The 18,768-nt window shown below is 54.0% G+C and overlaps 1 protein-coding gene across 5 annotated transcripts in view; it reads left to right on the top strand.

Annotated features, from left to right (window-relative positions):
* The window catches only part of PKD1 (polycystin 1, transient receptor potential channel interacting), a 77,680-nt gene that overhangs the window by 32,169 nt on the left and 26,743 nt on the right, over positions 1-18,768 (top strand). For 3 of the 5 annotated variants that reach the window (XR_014855031.1, XM_085074316.1, XM_085074317.1), the window contains exons 4-15: positions 624-793; positions 2,753-3,421; positions 3,665-3,848; positions 6,779-6,993; positions 7,923-8,035; positions 8,113-8,239; positions 9,100-9,377; positions 10,002-10,727; positions 11,764-11,895; positions 13,205-13,380; positions 13,769-13,902; positions 14,452-18,074. Coding sequence is in view for 4 of the 5 variants with exons in the window: in XM_085074316.1 (XP_084930442.1) it covers positions 624-793; positions 2,753-3,421; positions 3,665-3,848; positions 6,779-6,993; positions 7,923-8,035; positions 8,113-8,239; positions 9,100-9,377; positions 10,002-10,727; positions 11,764-11,895; positions 13,205-13,380; positions 13,769-13,902; positions 14,452-18,074 (6,547 nt within the window). In the remaining variant the exon portion in view is untranslated. The remainder of the gene's footprint in view (positions 1-623; positions 794-2,752; positions 3,422-3,664; positions 3,849-6,778; positions 6,994-7,922; positions 8,036-8,112; positions 8,240-9,099; positions 9,378-10,001; positions 10,728-11,763; positions 11,896-13,204; positions 13,381-13,768; positions 13,903-14,451; positions 18,075-18,768) is intronic. The other 2 variants (XM_085074318.1, XM_085074319.1) reach the window with 2 other exon arrangements.

The raw sequence follows: 18,768 nt of genomic DNA on the forward strand, positions 1-18,768 counted from the left end.
GTGTCCCAGAGAGCCTGTCCCTGCTCAGCCTGGTGGCAAAGTGGTGCTTTCAGCCCCGAAGTCAGAGCCCTGCAAACGCCCAGCCCTGCTGGCATCAGCTCCTCACACAGCTCCAGCTCTGTCCTGCTCACAGCTGAGTGCCAAAGGCTGTAATTTGGATCAAGCTTAGCTGCAATTAAAGTTTCCATCTTTTCATTGAACTGTCACATGAAAAGATTATCATTGACTTTGCATTTCTTTTTTTGACAGATCAATTTTATTCTCTTAGCTATTTTTTAATGGAGCTGTAAATGGTCTCCCCGAGCAGGACAGGCTGCCCTCACACCCAGGGGCTCTTAGATGGCAGATTATTTTAGATATATGATTATCTGTCATTTGCTTCTAATTGCAACAATTATTTGTAGAGTTAAAAAAGTACTTGGAGTACTTGCCTAATTCTAGCCTCTAGAAAAATCATGTTAATTATTGCTTGATTCCCTATTCTTTAACTCCCCTCCCAGTTATTCCGAAGCCTTTCAGTGGAGTGGCACAGATGGGAACAGGGAGGGCTCGGCACGCTGCTCTAATTAAGGCTTAGCACATGTCACATTAATCCCTGACTTGTTCTCATCTCCCCCTGACAGAAACTTAAGTTGGAATCCATTTGTTTGTGACTGCAAACTGTCCTGGTTGCCCCGTTGGGTGGAAGACAGAAAAGTGAGAGTCCTCGAGGCGTCGGACACGAGATGTGCCCACCCCCCTGAGGTGGCCAACCTGTCCCTCTTTGATGTCCCATTCCTCAATGCCACCTGTGGTAAGGAAGGGCTGTGGGGTGGAGGTGTCTGAGTGGGAATGACAGGCCCAGGGGCAGCTGGTATCACATTGCCCTCCTCAGACCTCAGATCAGCAGTTCTAATGGAATTGAGCAGATGTTGGTCACGCAGTCTGTCTCCTGATGCCTCAAGGACCAAGGCAGTCACATCAGGGCTGAGATTAGCACTGATCACAGAGCAGCCACCACAGGGCTCTGGCTCCCTGACCTGTAGCCTCAGGCTTTCATTCCCCCAGCGTTTGAACAGGCTGACTTCAAGCACTGAAACCTCATGGGAGCTGATGGCACCTGAGGACACACCGGGTTGAGTCTTGGCAGGTGACAGGGCTCTGTGTCAGGAGTGCTAAATGAGCACTGCCCTGATCTACAGCCTCCTGCTCCAGGGGCATTTTACTGACTGCACAGCCAGGAGAGACGTCAGGGAGTGATTTATTGGGAAGGGGAGAGCTCTAAGAAAGCTAATCCTGCCTGGATGCTCTGTTATCCCTGAATAAGAGAGAGTGAGGGAGAGCAAGGGCTCCCTATGGCAGGCATCAGGCATCTCCTTTAATCCAGCTGTGTGACAGGAGAATGTAGTGTTGAGGCTGAGGGACCCAGGGCTGGTGGGAGCCAGCTGAGCTGCCTGGTGAGGCACAGGGGGCCAAAATCCAGGTGGTGATGCTTCCTCTTCCCCCAGCAAAGCTACCCCAGCTTGCAGCATCTTGCAGGAATTATCAAAGGGAAAAACGCTGGCGCTGTTACTGCTCTTGATAATTAGTTGTTCCCTCTCGAACTACTTCAAGCCAGTGTGGAAACAATAATGTGAGGCTGCCTTCTGGGTAATTCAGTGTAATGGGAGTAGGCTGGGACAGCCTGCCAGCTCCTGACAGTTCTTAGTGACCGGCAGGGGATGAAGAATGACCAGGCTGGTGGTAGAAAACAGAGCCGTTCCCATGCCGTGCTCCTCTCCGGGGACTGTTCTTAGGAGAAGTGGCTCAGCGTTTGCAGGAAGGCTGTGGAGGAAGCTGGACAGTTGGATGGGTTTGATCTGGGAAGATCACACGAGGCTGGAGCTGTTGAGATGTTTGGGGGAGATGTTGTAGCAACCAGCAGCAACAGCGCAGCAAACGTGGCTGCGCCGCGTGGGCAGAGGGAGGGAGAGGCCCTGCCTGGGTGTTTGTGGCAGAGAAACATCCCACCCCGTGCAAGCCAGAGAGGAGGGATGGAGCTCAAGGGAATGAGCTGTTCCTCTGGGCCTGGGCCTGTGGTGGCTCTGTGTCCGTGCACGTGTGTGTCCCTGTCACCAGCATGTGCATCCTTCCCGTGGGCATCCCTGGGGTGCAGCTGGGCCTGGCACTGCTCTCCTCTCCAGCACCACATTTTCCTGCAAGGAGAGAAGCTCTTGGCTCCCCCCAGGGAGAAAGGTGCCTCAGGGAGTGGGCCTGGTGGAGAGTCCATTGGTATCCCCCCTGTGACCTTGGTGCACCACTGCCCAGCGGGGTTTGGTTTTGGTTTTGGTGTTGCTGGAGGTCCCAAGCAGCACGTGGTGAAACATTCTGCACCAGACCAAGCCAGGGTACCACTAAAGGACACCCTTTTGTCGTGGTCTCACTTGGTGGCACGTCCTGTGGGCTCCTCTGAGTGTCAGACTCAGTGGCTCTGTGTCCCATGGGAGTGTCAGGCTCTCCAAAGCCCTGTTTTATTCACAGAGTGCTGCTGCTCCATAAATCTGTGTGACTGGCTTGTTATTTCTGTCATCACTAATTAGCATAAAGAGTTTGGAAATTGTTGCTGGGGGATTAAAGACTTCCCAGGCAAGTCTCAGAAAGGAAATGCTCAGACTGGGAGCTGCACGGGAGAATTCCATTCCCAGGAGCGGGGGGTGGTTCTCTTGGAGGGTCTCACCAATCCATGGCATCCCAGGGTCTGTTTTGCAAGAGGATCTTCTGTTCTGTCCTGCAGGAGCTCAATACATCACGTGTCTGACAGGCAACAACACCGAAGAAGCTGAGCTTGTCATCCTTTTCACATCTGTCCACCCTGGGAACCTCACTGAGGAGACCTGCAGTGCCCTCTGTTACTCCCAAGACCATGAATATGGAGCTTTCAGCTCCCAGGGGCAGTGTTTGTGTGGAGCTGCCCATGAAACAAACTCTTCCTCTGGCTGTTTGCCATTTTGCACTGAGCATTTGTCTGGGCAGGGCTGTGGTGGCCCTTTGCTTGTCCCCTCACCCTTCCAGGCACAGCTGCCTGTGTCTTTCACAGGGCTCCAGCCCCGGTACAGCCTGCACCAGCCCGTGCTCTTCAATGTCAGTATTCCCATTGCTGTCAGCACTTTACTGTGGGAATTTGGGGACCACACAGAGGTTCTCAACACCACTGGACACACAGCTGTGCACACCTATGCCTTACCTGGGCAGTACAATGTCACAGCCACCATCCTCGTGGGCTCCAGGGTCCTGTATGAGCAGGCAGAGATTGAGGTGGTGGCTTCACCCCAACAGCTGGAGCTGCAATGTCCTTCCTTGGTCATGACAAACGAGAGCCTGGACATCCGGATCCGCAACAGAGGTGGCACTGGGCTGGCAGTGCTGTATGGGATCACTGCAGACAGTGGAGAGCTGGGCAGAGGTGAGCAGGGCTGCCTGGGGGTGGTGCTGTGTCCTGGGTCCTCCCTTTGCCTCCCCTCACAGTGAGGGATAAGGGGTTCCTCCTCTGGGCACTCCTTGCTCGCTGGCTGAGCAGTTTTGCACTTCAGCAGCAATGGGGTTTGTTGGCTTCAAGGCCAGGACATTCCTGGAGCCTCTCTGCTCAGATTGGGCTCGGGTGTGTGGCCCAAATAGAAAGAACATCACACTTGTGCTCTTTCTGCAGCAGTGCACCCCATGTGCCCCTCTGATGGCTTGGTGTTCCCGGGAAATAACCACTGCTACCAGCTGGTGGTGGAGAAGGCGGAGTGGCTGGAGGCACAGCGGCACTGCCAGGAGCTGGGAAATGGGGACCTGGCTTTTGTCAGCAGCCCCGACATCCAGAGCTTCCTGGTTGCTCATGTCATCAGGTGAGCGAGGAGGGGAAGGGTTGGGCTCACCTGGGGACAGGTTTTGGGTTCCTGAGAGCAGAGGGGTGTGGAGGGAGGGTCCTGCTGTGTCCGGGCTGAGCTGGGGAGATGATGGAGGGGAGGCTGCTGAGCAAAGAGGAGGAATGAGCAGAGCTTGAGCCCTTGCTGGACTTGGCTTCTGTCCTGAAAGGCTGTGGAGGGAAGAAGAGGGATGAGGCAGAATGGCTGGAAATCACAACTGGGAATTGAGAGATTGATGGAGAGATTGGTGGCTTCTTGTACCCAGTGCTCGTGCCTGTGGATGCTTCTGAAATGCCATGCACAGGGATCCCTTCAGACACAGCTACAACCCAAGTCCAGACCCTTTCCCCTCCCATCTCTCATCCTGGGAAGCAGCAGTGCTCCTCTGCCAGTGTCAGGCTGCAGCAGCATCTGTTCCACCTCAGGACTGGGCTTTATAAACAGTGAGTGCTGCAAGTGTCAGCCTTTGATTAAATCCGCCCTTTGCAGTGCCCTTTCTCCAGCCAGCCCTTCTGGGGGAGGGAGGACAACCAGGAGAGCTCTCAGGGCCTGACAGCCCTGTCAGCACTCCCAGCTGCAGCTGGGGAAGATGGGCTCTTCACAAACACATCCCAGAAAGCACATGGAAAGGAACAGCTGCGTGTGACGTGGGCTTTGAACGCTCCGGCTGCAGGGCTGACAGCCCCTTCTTCCCAAACTTGTATCCTTGCCCTGTTCCCTGCACACAGGGCTGGATGCTGAGATTGCAAACATGTGTTCCCCGCTCTGGGGAAGGGCTGCTGTCCCTGTCTGTGGGGCAGGAGTTGGTCACTGGGCGCTGGGATGCGGCAGGAATTGCGTGCGGAGCTGCCGGGCTGCGGCACACGGAAATCATGAGATCTCGCAGGGAACCAGGCTGTTCCCCAGCTGCTGCCCCACGTCCCTCTCCTCCCCAGCCCCCTCTAGTCCATGTATTTATTTTATTAATCCATTCAGATAAACACAAAGCAAGCAGCTCCAGGATGCAATTTCCCCGGTGGTAAAAGGCGAATGGGCCGAGCTGCGGGATTTGGGAACATGCAGCTTCCATAGTTTCTTATGGGAAGATGACAGAAGCAGGAAGCTGTTTCCCATTAGGCACTGAGCAGCTCTGCTCTCCTTTGCTCCTGATGTGGGATGGCCTCCCCAGGAGCAGCATGTGCTGAGCTGGTCCCTCCCTGCCTGCAGAAGCAGGGGATGGGATCATGCAGGGGATCCCTCTTTCTGGGCAGCACAGAGAGCCCTTCTGCCCTTCCATGCCTCCCCAGGCATGTTCTGCTCCAGCAAGGCAGCTCAGTCCTTCCTCAGAGGCAGAGTTCACATCTCACTTCAAAAAAGGGTGTTCAGAGCTCTGTTCCCCCTGCAGTGGAATGGGCCAGGCAGTGGGGCAGGGTGGAAGCCAGCCAGCACCTTGTCTTTTAGTTATTCCATTCTTTCTTACCTTTTTTTTTTTTTTTTCTGATGACTTGCAGTTAGATCATAGCTGGAATTAGAAAAGGAAAATCTCCACTGGTGGCAGCAGACAGTTTCCTACCCTGCTCTCCCTAATTCCCTGCCAGTGGTTCAGGAGCAGAACACAGCCCTTATTTATTTTTTAATCTCATTTGCAGTGAAAACTACTGATTCATGGAACAAGTTTTTTTTTTGTCATCGTTTCTCAGCATGACCTCATGAATCATTTCATCTGGCATGGGCCTGGGGGTGGAGAGGCACCAGTTATCACCAGTTATCTCCCCAGTCTGCTTTGCAGAGCCATGGTACCACCCTGGGAGCACGCTGGGGCAGGCAAGGGCATGGCAGGATTGATTTCCACCTGCAGGAGGGAGCATGGAGAAGGAGCTGAGAGCTTGGAAGGGTGCAGGATGTTAATACGGAGAAGTTAATAGAAGTTAATATGGAACAAATGCCTCCCTTGGTGCTGGGTGCAATTAGAAACAGTTGTCCAGGCTGTCTATGGCTTGGAGAGACCTCTCAGCACTTTCCACCAGGATCTCTGCTGGTGTTCAGCCTGTTTCCAAATGGGGCAGGGAAATTTCATGTCCTAAAAGGAGCCTCGCAGTTCTCTGTGTGTGTGGGGCACAGCTGCCTGCACTGCTTCAGCCTCTGCTTGTCCCCTCTGGCTGCTGCTGGTGACTGAGGAGCTGATAATCTCCAGGAGCTTCATCCAGGAGGACAGGAGCTCCCAGACCTGGACTGCTGAGCTTTAATCCTGTGCTGCTGCCAGTCTCACCTACAGTGGAGAATTGGCTGGTGGTAAATCCCACAGGTGTGCACATAAAAAACCCACATTTGCTGAAGGATTCAGCTTTCCCAGACAGTTCTGTGTGACCAAATTGTTCCTCTTGACTCAAAGCAGGCTTGGCAGAGTCCAGGAGGGTCATTTCAACTGCACTGTGGGCAGTTCATGGTGACAGAGTGCTCTGCTCTGCTCTCCTCTGGGGGAATCCTGGAATGGTTTGGGTTGGGAGGACTTTCAAGCTCATCCAGTGCCACCCCCTGCCATGGCAGGGACACCTTGCACTGTCCCAGGCTGCTCCAAGCCCTGTCCAGCCTGGCCTTGGACACTCCAGGGATCCAGGGGCAGCCACAGCTTCTCTGGGAATCTGTGCCAGGGCCTGACCACCCTCAGCAGGCTCTTGGGACAGAGGAGGGAAGACTGGAGGAGAGCTGTGCTGTGCTGTGCTGTGCTGTGCTTGTTCCTGAGGTTCTGGTGGTAGAGTGGATACTGAAACTCTTTAGCAATTAAAAGGCTCCATGAAATGCACCCTGATGAAGCTGTTGTTATTATTTTTAGAGAGAACCCTAGATGGCAGCTGTCCCAGCTCTTTCTAATACTCATGATTTCCTGAAATCCCCCCTCCCCCTTCTAATTTTATTATTTTTTTCTGCAGGAGCCTCGATGTCTGGATTGGATTCAATGATTTTGCAAGCTCTGGAGCGCAGCAGAGAGGGGAAGGATTTAATCTGGAGAGCTGTCAGAACTGGCTGCCAGGAGAACCCCATCCCTCCAATGCTGACCACTGTGTGAGGATGGGCCCGACTGGCCAGTGCAACACTGACCTGTGCATGGCCAAGCACAGCTACGTCTGCGAGTACAAGCCACCAGGTGGGCTCTGCTAGCCCTGCTGCCAGCCTGGCTGGCCACCTGTCTGCTCATTGCCACTGCCTTGGAAAAATAGGGATGCATGGAGAGGCTCCTCCAAGGCTTCACCATGAAACAAGCATGGCTTGCAGCAATATTCCCAAACCCAGTTTCCAGAAACCCCACTCTAGCCCAAAAGGAAGTGGTTGTTTTATTCCAATCTTTGCCACCAGCAGGAGAGAGAGGAGCAAAGCTTGGAGGCAAAGCTCTGGAAATAGATTTTTGCTCTTATTTGAGCAGTCTCTGAGGCTGTGGTGCTGCCTTGGTGGCTCAGTGTCCCTTGTGTAGTTTGGGAGATGCTGGGGTTGGGGGGCTCCAAAGATGATAAGGTGAGGTGTGGTGTGGTGTGTACTGTGCAGGTTTGTGTTTGTGCAGCTTCCCAAATCTTCCACAACAGTGGAGGGAGTAGGAAAGAGAAGTAGAAGGGACCTGAAATAGGGGAGAGGATTTAGGTAAGAAGGAAAAGTCATTGCCAGAGAGGTCACAGGGGCAGCAGCAGCTGCCCAGTCCCCAGAGAGCCATGAGTGAATGCCACTGCTGGCAATCAGCTGGTTGTGGCTGCATTTCCCAAGAAGCCCAGGGGCTCAGGGAAGAGGAGAAGGACACCTTGTACTCAAAAATTCATTTTTTAATCAGTTGTTGGAAGGGACAGTTGTAGAAGTCAAAATCGCCGAGAATTGCAAACAAAAATGTTACTTGTGTGGGATGAGAAAGAAATCGAGACTCCTGTAAGGAGAATAAGGAAGGTACAGGATGATGGACCTGCTCCTCCAGGACAGCAGGACAGACTCCTGAGTGGTCCAAGCCCTGCTGCAGCTTCACAGGCTGGAGAGAACAGCCTTAGGCCTTGCTGAGTCTCACGGGCTTTGTTCAAATATTTCCTTTATAAACAGGAGTTCTCCTAAACGCCGAGAACTTCTTTGAGGGAGACGCCGTGTTTGCCACCCACGAGGCCACGAGGAACGTGAGTGAAGCTGTGCTGGCAGAGCCATGGCAGGCCCAGGAGGTGAGGGGGGTTTGCCCATCCTGCTGCTGCCCAGGGATGCTGGGGGATGCAGGCAGTGAGAGCTGTGTGTTCTGCAGGTGCTGGAGTTCCCAGAGCTGGCGTTTCGGCACGAGGGATTCCTCACTGCCCTGCAGTTTGTGACACAGGAGCTGCACCAGCCTGTCCAAGTGAGGTTCCAGGTGCACAGAGCCGTGGATGCAGAAGGTGAGGCATCTCCTCAATGCTTGGGGGGTTGTTGGAGGTGACACCATCAAACTGGGTCTGATCTTGTGGCCCCTCTGGTGCTCTGACCCTTAAGGGCTCAGAGGTTCTGTTTATTGAGGAGATTAAAGCGCAGAATAATCCATGGGTAGCCTTGGAGAAGTGGTTATCCTGGAGAAAATAAGAGGGAGAAACCTCTCTCAGTGCATGAGGAGAATGTAAGAAGCATGTGTAGAAGCTCATTAATCTTCTGAGCTGTACTTTTTGACTCGGTGAAGACACATGTCAAATGGGAATGTGTTCTGGTCCATCTGGCCCCACGGGTTAACAAGGAAGAACATTTTCCTGAGCCCATTTCTTCCTGATGGATGAGATAATCTAAAAAGCCTTTTATTCCTTGTACAACAGCTCAACAGTCACAGTTTTGGCAACAATTAATTCTGCAGCAGAATGTTTGTTGTAGCCGTAGGGTTGGCTGGTTACAAAAGGATCTTTTTTGACACTGACAAGCTGATACTTTGACATGGAAACATTAACTTCAGAGAAATTGCTTAATGTGTTTTCAGTGTCAAGGCCAGCTCTTGCTTTCACTTGGACTCGCTTTTGCTGGAGCACAGATCCTTTCAGAGTGCAAATTGGTGCATTCTCACTGGAAAGGAGACAACTTTGGCTTTAATGATCTTGGTGGATTTTTCCAGTAAAACTGGCTTTTACGTAGCACCAAGATGTGCTGCAGTTGCAGCTTTTACTAAGAGTGGAGCCATCATCAGACTGGAAAAAATGGTGAATTTGGAGCAAAGAAGTGCATTCACGGTGTTACTTGTCAGAGTGGTGATCACTGATTTCTCTTTCGCTTCTTCCAGACTACCAGGAGGAAAACAATGCTACAGAACCCTTCCCCACTGCTCAGGATGATGGGAACTGGACGCTGCTGGAATGTCCTTCTGGTTTCCAGTGGTGTCCTTTGACCAATTTGTGCTCATCCCACAATGACTGCTGCAATGCCACCGAGTGTGCCAACAGTTCCTTTGGCAGCAGCCCTGTCCCCAGGGCCCTGCAGCCCAATGACAGCCAGCTCAGCTTTGAGCTCCTCAAGGAATTCCTCTTTATGGTACCAGCTGGCCCTTCTTCCCAGTATCAGGTCAGTGTTTACTGCTGTAACCAGTGAGTAGGTGGGGCAGTTTTCTCTTGAGGGCTTTGGGTAGATTTGGGTTGTTCCCATGTGGCAGATGGAGCCACTGATGTCCATTGGAATCAAAGGATGTGCCCAGTGTCACACGGGCCATGGGATCCCTGCAGTCTCCTGTGCCAAGCACAGTTGGTCAGAAGGGTCAAAAGCAGGTGGCACAGGGTGCCCAGAGAAGCTGTGGCTGTCCCTGGGTCCCTGGAGGTGTCCAAGGCCAGGCTGGACAGGGTTTGGAGCAGCTTGGGACAGTGGAAAGGGGTGGAATGGGATGAGCTTTAAGGTCCTTCCAACCCAAACTATTCCTGTGATTCCATGCAAAGGCTGTGCAGAGTCCACGGGCTGTTCCATGGCATTAACACAGTGGAGGTGGAGCATAAAGCTGATTTCTGTGTTGGCACATTTGATTCAGAGGGGCCAAGGAGAGTGGAGTGTTGAAAGGCCTGCCTTTGCTGTGTTGGGCTCTGCACCTTTTCTGTTGCTTCCCACCTGGCAGGAAATCAGCATTTTGCCCGGGCAGGGTTGGGTGCTGAGTGCTCATAATGTGAGGCATTAACCCAAAAACATCTCCTCTCTCTGCAGGTCTCATTCAGAGAAGAAAACATCTTTGTCAGGGCCGGGGATGTTTTCAGCATCCAGCACAATGCAAGCTCAGGCTCGTTCCTCCAGTGCCACCCCAGTGCCACCTCCCTGTCCGGAACGAACTCCTCCGAGTGGGCTCTGGCACTGTCTGGCAGCTCTGTGGATGCCCCCTGGGCAAACAGCACCTCGTGCTCCCTGCGGGTGCGCTACGCCGAGGAGCAGCTGGTGCCACTGCTCAGTCCCCACAACACGGGGCTGGAGCAGCCTGGCCACTACACCGTCCGAGCCAGCGTGGACAACGGCATCTTCAGCGCCAACCTGTCCTGCAGCTTCCGCGTGGCATCCCCTGTGTCCGGCCTGAGGGTCATCCACCCCGCCCCCCAGGGCTCCAGGGTCTACCTGCCCACCAACCACACCACCCTGCTGGTCAAGCTGTCCTCGGGGGTCAACGCCACGGCCGGCTGGCTTGGGGACAACCGCACCGTGCCCTTCGTGGCCACCTGTCCGGCGGCCTTGGCCCAGCTGTGTGCCAGGGAGGCCAACGACACCTGGTTTGCTGTGGTGCAGCTGGGCAGCCTCGGGGAGGGTGTCAGCACCCACGTGCTCGTGGCAGAGAACGCCGTGAGCTCCCAGAACATCACGGTCACGGTGAAGGTGGAGGAGCCCATCCGCGGGCTGAGGGCCACTCCTGACCCCGAGAGCAGAGTCCTGGTGAACACACGCGTGGTGAGTGTTTGCTGCTGCTCAGAGTTGGTCGCTCGTGGGTTCAACCCTCACCTGGAGCTCTCAGGGGTGTGTTTGGCTCAGGGGAGGTGGGGCAGGGGGGCACTGCTTGCTGCTAAGCTGCCAGGCCGTGCTGCCCGCGCTGCTGCAGACGCAGGCATGTGGCACAAGCACCGGTGCTCTCCAGCGGGGTGGCAGCTCAGCTGCACGAACTCTTGAGCCCCCCGAGGTAAGGCAGTGCCTCCTTGAACCCCCCGAGGTAAGGAGCTGCCTGTCCAGTTCCCCAGGAAACCAGAGGCTTTAGGAAAGGCTGGTATTTACCTTGTTTTGCCTTGTCGAGGTAGTTGTTCCTTGAGGTGTTTAGATTTGCTCTGCTAAATTCTTACATCAGCTGGCTGAAGCTGTAAAAAACGTTTCACCCCTTCAAGTCTTGGAGTTGCTCTGGTGTTTGCAGTCTTGTTTTCTCCAGTCCCCCATCCCCAGAGTTACAGCCCTGGGATGCTGCTCAGTACCTGCCCCAAATGCTCTGTACAAGCTCTGGCTGCTTCTGGCAGATCCTGTGCCTGCACCTCTTGGTCTCACCCTTCCTGCTGCCACAGGCTGCTCAGGAGGAGCAGGGAATGAGGAGGGACCTGCCCTGTCCAGCCCCTTCAGCCTTTGGGTCAGGCACCATCCCTGGATGAGGGTCAGAGGCTCAGCTCACAGATGTAGCTAAAGCCAGGCTGTTTCTGCAGAGATTTCAGGTTTTTAGTGAGCAAGAGAGACATGATCACAAGAGCAGAGTGCTGGTCTGTGGGAGCAGGGAGTGTGGGGTCTGCTCCCAGCTCTGCTGGGGATTTATGGAGTCAGGGTCTGCATTTCTCCATCAGCAGCAGAGCCAGACGATCTGTCACCTCTGTGCCATGCTCTGAGGACACTGCAGGTGTGGGGAGCCTCCCAGTCTGGCTCTGCTCCCTCTCCAGTTCAGCTGGAGATCTCCTGGGAAGTGCTGGGCATGCTTTTCTCTTGTGCTAGTGTGAAATGTTCTCATGCCTTTCAGAGCTACATCCCTGTGATGGAGGCTGGGTCAGATGTGACTTTCCGGTGGACTGTAGATGATAAGCCATCTTTCACTTTTTACAATGTTGTCTTCAACGTTATCTACCAAAGCCCAGCTGTGTACAAGCTTTCGGTAAGCCAAGGCCTTTCCCATGATACCATTTCAACCCTGGGTTTCCATCTCATCCCACAAACGCATCAGGAAAAGCAGCAGGGAGAGAAGGCAGAGTTGAGTTGAGGTTTTCACTGTGCTCGTCTGCTATTTCTCACTGAGCTGCTCTTGCAAATGCAGATAGTTTCTTCTAATCCTACATTACTTTGCTGTGTTCCTCCTCTTTGCTTTCGCCTCTTTTCTCCAAGTTCTCCTTTCTGTTCGTGGAGTGTGTGTGTTTCCTCCTCCTCCCCAGCAGGAATTAGCAGGGAGCAGAGAGGAGTTCAGAACCTGGCAGAGTCAGAATCCTAAGACTTCCACAGGCAGGACAAAGCTTCTCCCATGAGCTCCTCTGTTCTCTGTGCTGTTCTCTTACTCCTGGTGCAGACTGGAATGCTGGGTTTGGTCACAGCCCCTGAAGGATGGAGCAGAGTTGGGCTGAGGTGCTGGATGTGCTCTCAGGGTGGCTCTTGGCCTCCTGAGCAGACACCAGCCCAGCCCCGAGGCCACGCTCGCACTAATTTGCTTGGTGCAGCACTAATTTGCTGGGTGAAGCACTGTGCTGAAGGCCTGGGCTGCTTTCACTCACAGAGCTGCCAAGGTGCCACTGGCCTGGGGTGCTCTGGGTTCAGTGCAGCAGATCTACAGAAGCCTAGACAAGAGCTTCTCTTCCCTGCTGGGGTGGGAGGTCTCTTCAAGTGGGTTTGAAGGATCCCTCTGCCAGCAGCTCAGCTCTCCTGCAGGTGAGAAGGTGAAGATACTTTGTCAGTGTTACATTCCTAGAAAATCTTGAGGATTTTGCTCTATTTTTGTCATGTCTCTTCAGTCTCCAGTCTCTTGAGTTCCTTTCCCTCCTCTGCCCAGCCTTGCTCTCCCTCTCTGTGCTCAGCACACTGGGATCTTGGAGCTGCACTTGGTGTCATGAGCCTCTCCCACCCTGCTCTGTGCTTGAAGCCACTGTTCTGCCACTGTCCCAAGGAAACTGGGTGGCTCTTGTTCCCTTGGTGGCAGCAGGTGCCTGTGCTCAGCAGCTGCAGCTGCAGGGCACACTGGAGCAGGCAAAGGGGCAGCTGGCAAATTCAGAGCCAGAGGAGCCTCAGGCTGAAGCTTCTCTCCTTGTCCTCCTTGGACTGGCTGTAGTGGTGAAGATGTGGCTACTTTCTCTGCCCTGGCCTGCTCACCTGCCTAGTGGTGCTTCTTCAGTCCAGCAAAGCCCCACTCCCCATCCCAGAGCGTGATGTCCACAGCAAGGAGACCCCAAACCCATTCTTTGTTCCACTGTCCTTCCCAGCTCACTGCCTCCAACCATGTCAGCAACTTCACAGTCAACTACAACGTGACAGTGGAGATGATGAACAGGATGAAGAACCTGAGTGTGGTGGGTGTCCTGCCCGTGCTGCCCCAGAACAGCAGCGTGGAGCTCACCGCCAGGGTTCACGTGGACTCAGCTGTGGAGGCTCTGTTCCTGTGAGTTCTTTCCTGCTGCCCAAATTTAGGATCTTTCTGTGCACATCTTACCTTGCATGCACTGTTTCTTTTCCCGGGGCCAACTGGTCCATCTCAGCTGCTGTTTAGGTAATGTGAAATCCCTCTGAGTGTGGGTCAGTCACATGCCTGTAGTTCAGGCTGAAATCCTTTTCTTTTAAAGCATTGCAACACTGCTTTAATTTGGGTTCTTCTTCTTCTTACCAGTGCTGTGCTCCTCTCAGTGCAGCTACTGCTTTGATACTTGGTGTTCTGCTTCCTATGTTTTTTTGGAAAACCCAGCCCTGACATGAAAGCCAGGCCAGGGTTCCTCTGGGATTTCTGTGATTCTCCTGTTGTGCAGTGTAACATGGTTTGCCTGTTTCTCCAGGTGGGATTTTGGAGATGGTGTCCAGGAGACATACCTGTTCAAACCTCCCTACAACAAGTCTTTCTTTGTTCCTGATCCCAATGTCCATGAGGTTGTCATTGAGAGCAACGTTTCACACATCTACCAAGACCCAGGTATCCTCTGCAAGGTTCTTTGGGGAAAAGGGGCTCAGGCATTTTTGATGTGAGAGGTGTACAAGGCACCTTCCAATAAAACCAAGGGCTGGAAGTCATAGCCTCATTCTTGAGCAAACAGGAATTCCAGAGTGACTGGAAGTCTCCAGCAGTTGCCATCCTCTCTAAATGTTTTCCAGGGAAGTTTGGCCATGCTGTAAGAAGCAGGTCCACCATGCACAGCCCCTTTTTGGGCAGTCTCAGGAGATGGACGAGGGGCAGGCGAGCACTGTGCTGGAGGGAGGGGTGGGCAGCAGAAAGCGTCTGTCCTGTGGGTGAACAGAAAGAAAATCTTTTCTCTCTACCTGTTGGACTGGCTCATTTCTTGGTTTTTGGTCCCCACACACATGTCCTGCTGATCCTGGGCTGGAGCAGGGCAGCCCAAGGTGTGCCCAGCACAGGAGCAGAGTGTCCCCTGCAGCCCTTGTCACACCCCTCACAGCACCACAGCGCTGAGGAGCTGTTGACAGGCATGTCCTCACCCTGCTCTTCTGCTCTCTCCCAATGCAGGAGAATATGTCCTGATGGTTGTGGTGTCCAACCAGTACGAGAACCTCACCCACCTGAGCCCAGTTCACGTCCGCAGTTACCTGGTCGATGTGAAGGTGGAGGCACAGGAGGATGTTTTGGTCGTTGGCCATCCAGTCACCTTCCGAGCCACTCCGCTGCCGTCCCCACATGGCGTCACGTACACCTGGGACTTTGGGGACGGATCCTCCCTGCTCACAGAGCTCCAGCCCACAGTGACCCACAGCTACCCCCGCAGAGGGGTGTACAACGTCACCGTGACAGCCAACAACACTGTCAGCACCGTGGAGACCGTGGAGTGCTACCAGGTGTTTGAGGAGATAACGGGGCTCAGCGTTTCTGCGGATGAGGCTGCAGAGCTGGGAGCAGCTGTCACCATTAATGCTTCTGTGCAGACTGGGGACAGCATCACCTGGACCTTTGACATGGGGGACGGGACAGTGCTGAGGACTCAGGTGCCAGTGGTGGAGCACGTGTACGTAAAGGACATCAACTGCACCGTGAACGTGACAGCTGTGAATCCTGTGAACTCTGTCTCCCAGGTGGTTCCTGTCCGGATATTTGTCCTGGAAGTACTTAAAATAGAGCCTGCTTCTTGCATCCTGGAGCACCCAGACGTGCAGCTCACCGCCTATGTGACGGGGAATCCTGAGGAATACGTCTTTGACTGGACTTTTGGAGATGGCTCATCCAACGTCACGGTCAGCGGGGACCCTGTGGTGATGCACAACTTCACCCGCAGCGGGACATTCCCGCTCTCCCTGACCCTGTCCAGCAGCTTTAACAAGGCTCACTATTTCACCAGCGTCTGTGTGGAGCCAGAGATCCTCAACGTCACCCTCCTCCCTTCCAAGCACTTTGTGAGGCTCGGGGAAGAGACCACCTTCCAGGTCAGTGCCGTGCCTCCCTACCAGTACCGCTACCGCTGGGATTTTGGCAACAATGAGTCCACCAGGTCGAGTGGCACTGAAGTGACCTACACCTACAAGAACACAGGGGTCTTCCTGGTCACGGTGACAGTCTCCAACAATGTCTCTTTCAACAACGACACGGCGTTTGTGGAGGTGCAGGAGCCAGTTGGGGTAGCAAAGATTGAATATAATGGGACAGATGTTCTGGAGCTGAACCAGATCTACCTGTTCTCTGCCAGCATGAACGGAACCAAAGTGAGTTACTGCTGGGACTTTGGGGATGGCACTGTCCAGCCTGGGCAAGTGGCCACCCACTCCTACAACAGCACAGGCCACTACAGCATTACAGTGATGGGGCAGAATGATGTGAGCTCCAACGAGACCACCATCGACATCACCGTGAAACGGCGGCTCTTTGGCCTGACCGTCAATGCCAGCAGGACAGTGGTGCCACTGAATGGGTCGGTGAGCTTTGTAGCCACCCTGGTGGCTGGCACTGCCACCCGCTACTCGTGGATTCTCTGCGATCGCTGCACTCCCATCCAAGGCTCCTCCACCATTTCCTACACCTTCCGCTCCGTGGGCACGTTCAACGTCATCGTCACGGCAGAGAACAAGATCAGCTCCTTGCAGGACAGCATCTACGTCTACGTGCTGGAGCAGATCGAGGGCCTGCAGGTGGCCAGCAGTGACCTGGTGGAGGACATGTATTTCCCAACTAACAAAACACTCCATTTGCAGGCCACGGTGAGAGAGGGAACAAATATCTCCTACAGCTGGGTAGTGCAGCGGGATGGCAATGCTGTGCAGACCTCCACTGGGAAAACCTTTGCCTTGAGCATCCTGGAAGCTGGGAACTACACTGTCTACCTGAAGGCCACCAACATGCTGGGCTGTGCCACTGCTAACAGGACACTGGAGTTCATTGAAAGCCTTGGTGTCCTAAAGCCCCACGCCTTCCCCAACCCAGCTGCTATTAATGCCTCTGTGAACATAAGTGCCACCATAACCAGTGGCACTGGTGTCACGTACGTGTGGTACCTGGAGGATGGCTCCTCTCCCGTCACCTCTGAACCCTTTATTATACATTCTTTCCAAAGCCCTGGAATGATTGAGGTCATTGTTGGAGCAGAAAACAAGCTGAATTCAACCAACGCCACAGTTTCTGTCTGTGTAGAGGAGGTCATTGAGGGGCTGAGTATAGGGACAGCAGAGCTGGACTGTAGGTATGTTTCCTCAGGCTCCACAGTGGTCTTTGAGGGGGAGCTGCAGAGAGGGACTGAAGTGACGTGGCTGTGGGAGGTGCCAAATGGCACACTGAGTGGCCAGTCCGTGGCAGTCACGTTCCCCACGGCAGGGTTGTACACAGTCCATCTGAACGCGTCCAACGACATCAGCTGGGCTCTGGCCAGCAGGAACATCTCGGTGCTGGACAGGATTCAAGGCCTGGAAGTTGTTGCCAGCAAGAAGGTGGTGGAGCCAGGGGAGCAGGTCACCTTCGTGATCAGGATGCTGTCAGGTACCTCTGTGAGTTACCTGGTGAGCATCAGTGGTGACTACTCTGTGGTGCTCAACAGCTCCAGGTACACCCATGAGTTCACCAAGAGCGGCGATTATCTGGTGACTGTGACCGTGCAGAACCAGATCAGCATTGCCCACGCCCAGGTGCTCATCTCTGTCCTGGAGGCCATCCAGGACGTCAGGCTGCTGAACTGCTGCGAGGAGGGCATTGCCACGGGAACAGAGAAGAGCTTCAGTGCCCGTGTGGGCAGCGGCTCCCGCGTGTCCTTCTCCTGGCAGTTCTGCCTGTGGAAAGAGCGAGGTCGCTCCGTGGTTGCTGCGTCAGGAGAGGGAGTTTCCTACACTCCAGAAGCTGCAGGGCTGCTTGAGGTCCACCTCACTGCCTTCAATGACTTGGGAAGTGTCAACATCACCAGAACCATCCAAGTGCAAGACCCAATAGTCCAGGTGTCCCTCAGTGCCACCAATGCCTTTGTCAACAGGACAGCACTGTTTGAAGCTGCGGTGGTGCCCAGCAGTAGGAGTGTTGAGTTCTTGTGGAGCTTTGGGGATGGCTCTTCTGCTCTGACCACCAGGGTTGCAGTGGCCAACTATTCTTACCTGAGCCCTGGGGATTACCTGGTGGAGGTGAACGCCACCAACCTCATCAGCTTCTTCATAGCCCAGCTCACCGTCACCGTCAAAGTCCTGGAGTGTGAGGAGCCCGAGGTGGAGCTGGCCCTGCCACCCCAGGTGGTTATGAAGAGATCCCAGAGGAACTACCTGGAGGCACAGATTGACCTCCGAGGGTGCATCAAGTACCAGACAGAGCACCTGTGGGAGATCTACCGAGCATCCAGCTGCGTGAACTTGGATGACTCCAGCAGGATCTGGCTGCCGAACGTCGACGTGAACAGACCCCAGCTGGTTATCCCAAAGCTCGCCCTGCAAGTTGGGAACTATTGCTTCATGTTTATTGTCTCCTTTGGAGACACCCCGCTGTCCAAAAGCATCTTTGCCAACGTGACTGTGATCCCGAGTAAGCTGGTCCCCATCATTGATGGGGGGTCATACCGGGTATGGTCCAACACTCAGGACTTAATCTTGGATGGGGAGAAATCCTATGACCCCAACTTGGATGATGGGGAACAGACCCCGTTGTTGTACGAGTGGTCCTGCACATCCTCCTCCAAGGTAAGAGCAGCCTTGCCCAGCCAGAGTGACCATTTGGGAGCTCCAGCTCCACCACCACGTGTCTGGGGTGAAATGGTGTTGAGGAAAGCTTTGTGAGCATCTTTAACAGAGCTGCTCTGGAAGGAGGGCTGCAAAGACTGAGTTCCCAGCTCAGGGTGATGATACAGAAATTGATGTGAGGAGTGGTGCAGTGCAGTGTCCTGGGCTGGCTCTGGAAGCTGAAAAGTCAGCTCTGGAAGCTGAAGGGTCATCTCTGGGAGGTGGCACTGCTGCTTCCCTGGCACTTGCCCAGTGGCTCCCAGTGCTGCTGTCACGCACTGCGGGAGTTTTGGAGCTGCTGATGCAGTCTGGGAGCTCAGGGCTCTGGGCTTTCTCCCATTAACAGCTCAATGTTGGGCTTTGGAGAGGCCAAGTGACCACAACTGGTCACAAGCAGGTCAGTGTCCTCACGTGCTGAAGTGGTCTGACCCTGCACTGATGGAAGGGTAAGGGAGAGGTGCCTGGAAAATCCTGATGGGAATCCACCTCAGGAGCATTTTTGATTGAATGTGGAACTCTTTTATTGCAAAATGTAATTTTTGCTGTCTTTGCCTCGAAATAGCAAATGTGAAGGGTGTGGGGATTGGACCTTTTGGTTTAATTTGACTTTTTGTGTTGCTTGGCAATGTTTATAAGGTATTTAATGAAGAATTAA

The sequence above is a fragment of the Lichenostomus cassidix genome, chromosome 14 (genome assembly GCF_008360975.1).
Source record: "Lichenostomus cassidix isolate B80296 chromosome 14, HeHo_3.0, whole genome shotgun sequence".
NCBI lineage: Eukaryota > Metazoa > Chordata > Aves > Passeriformes > Meliphagidae > Lichenostomus > Lichenostomus cassidix.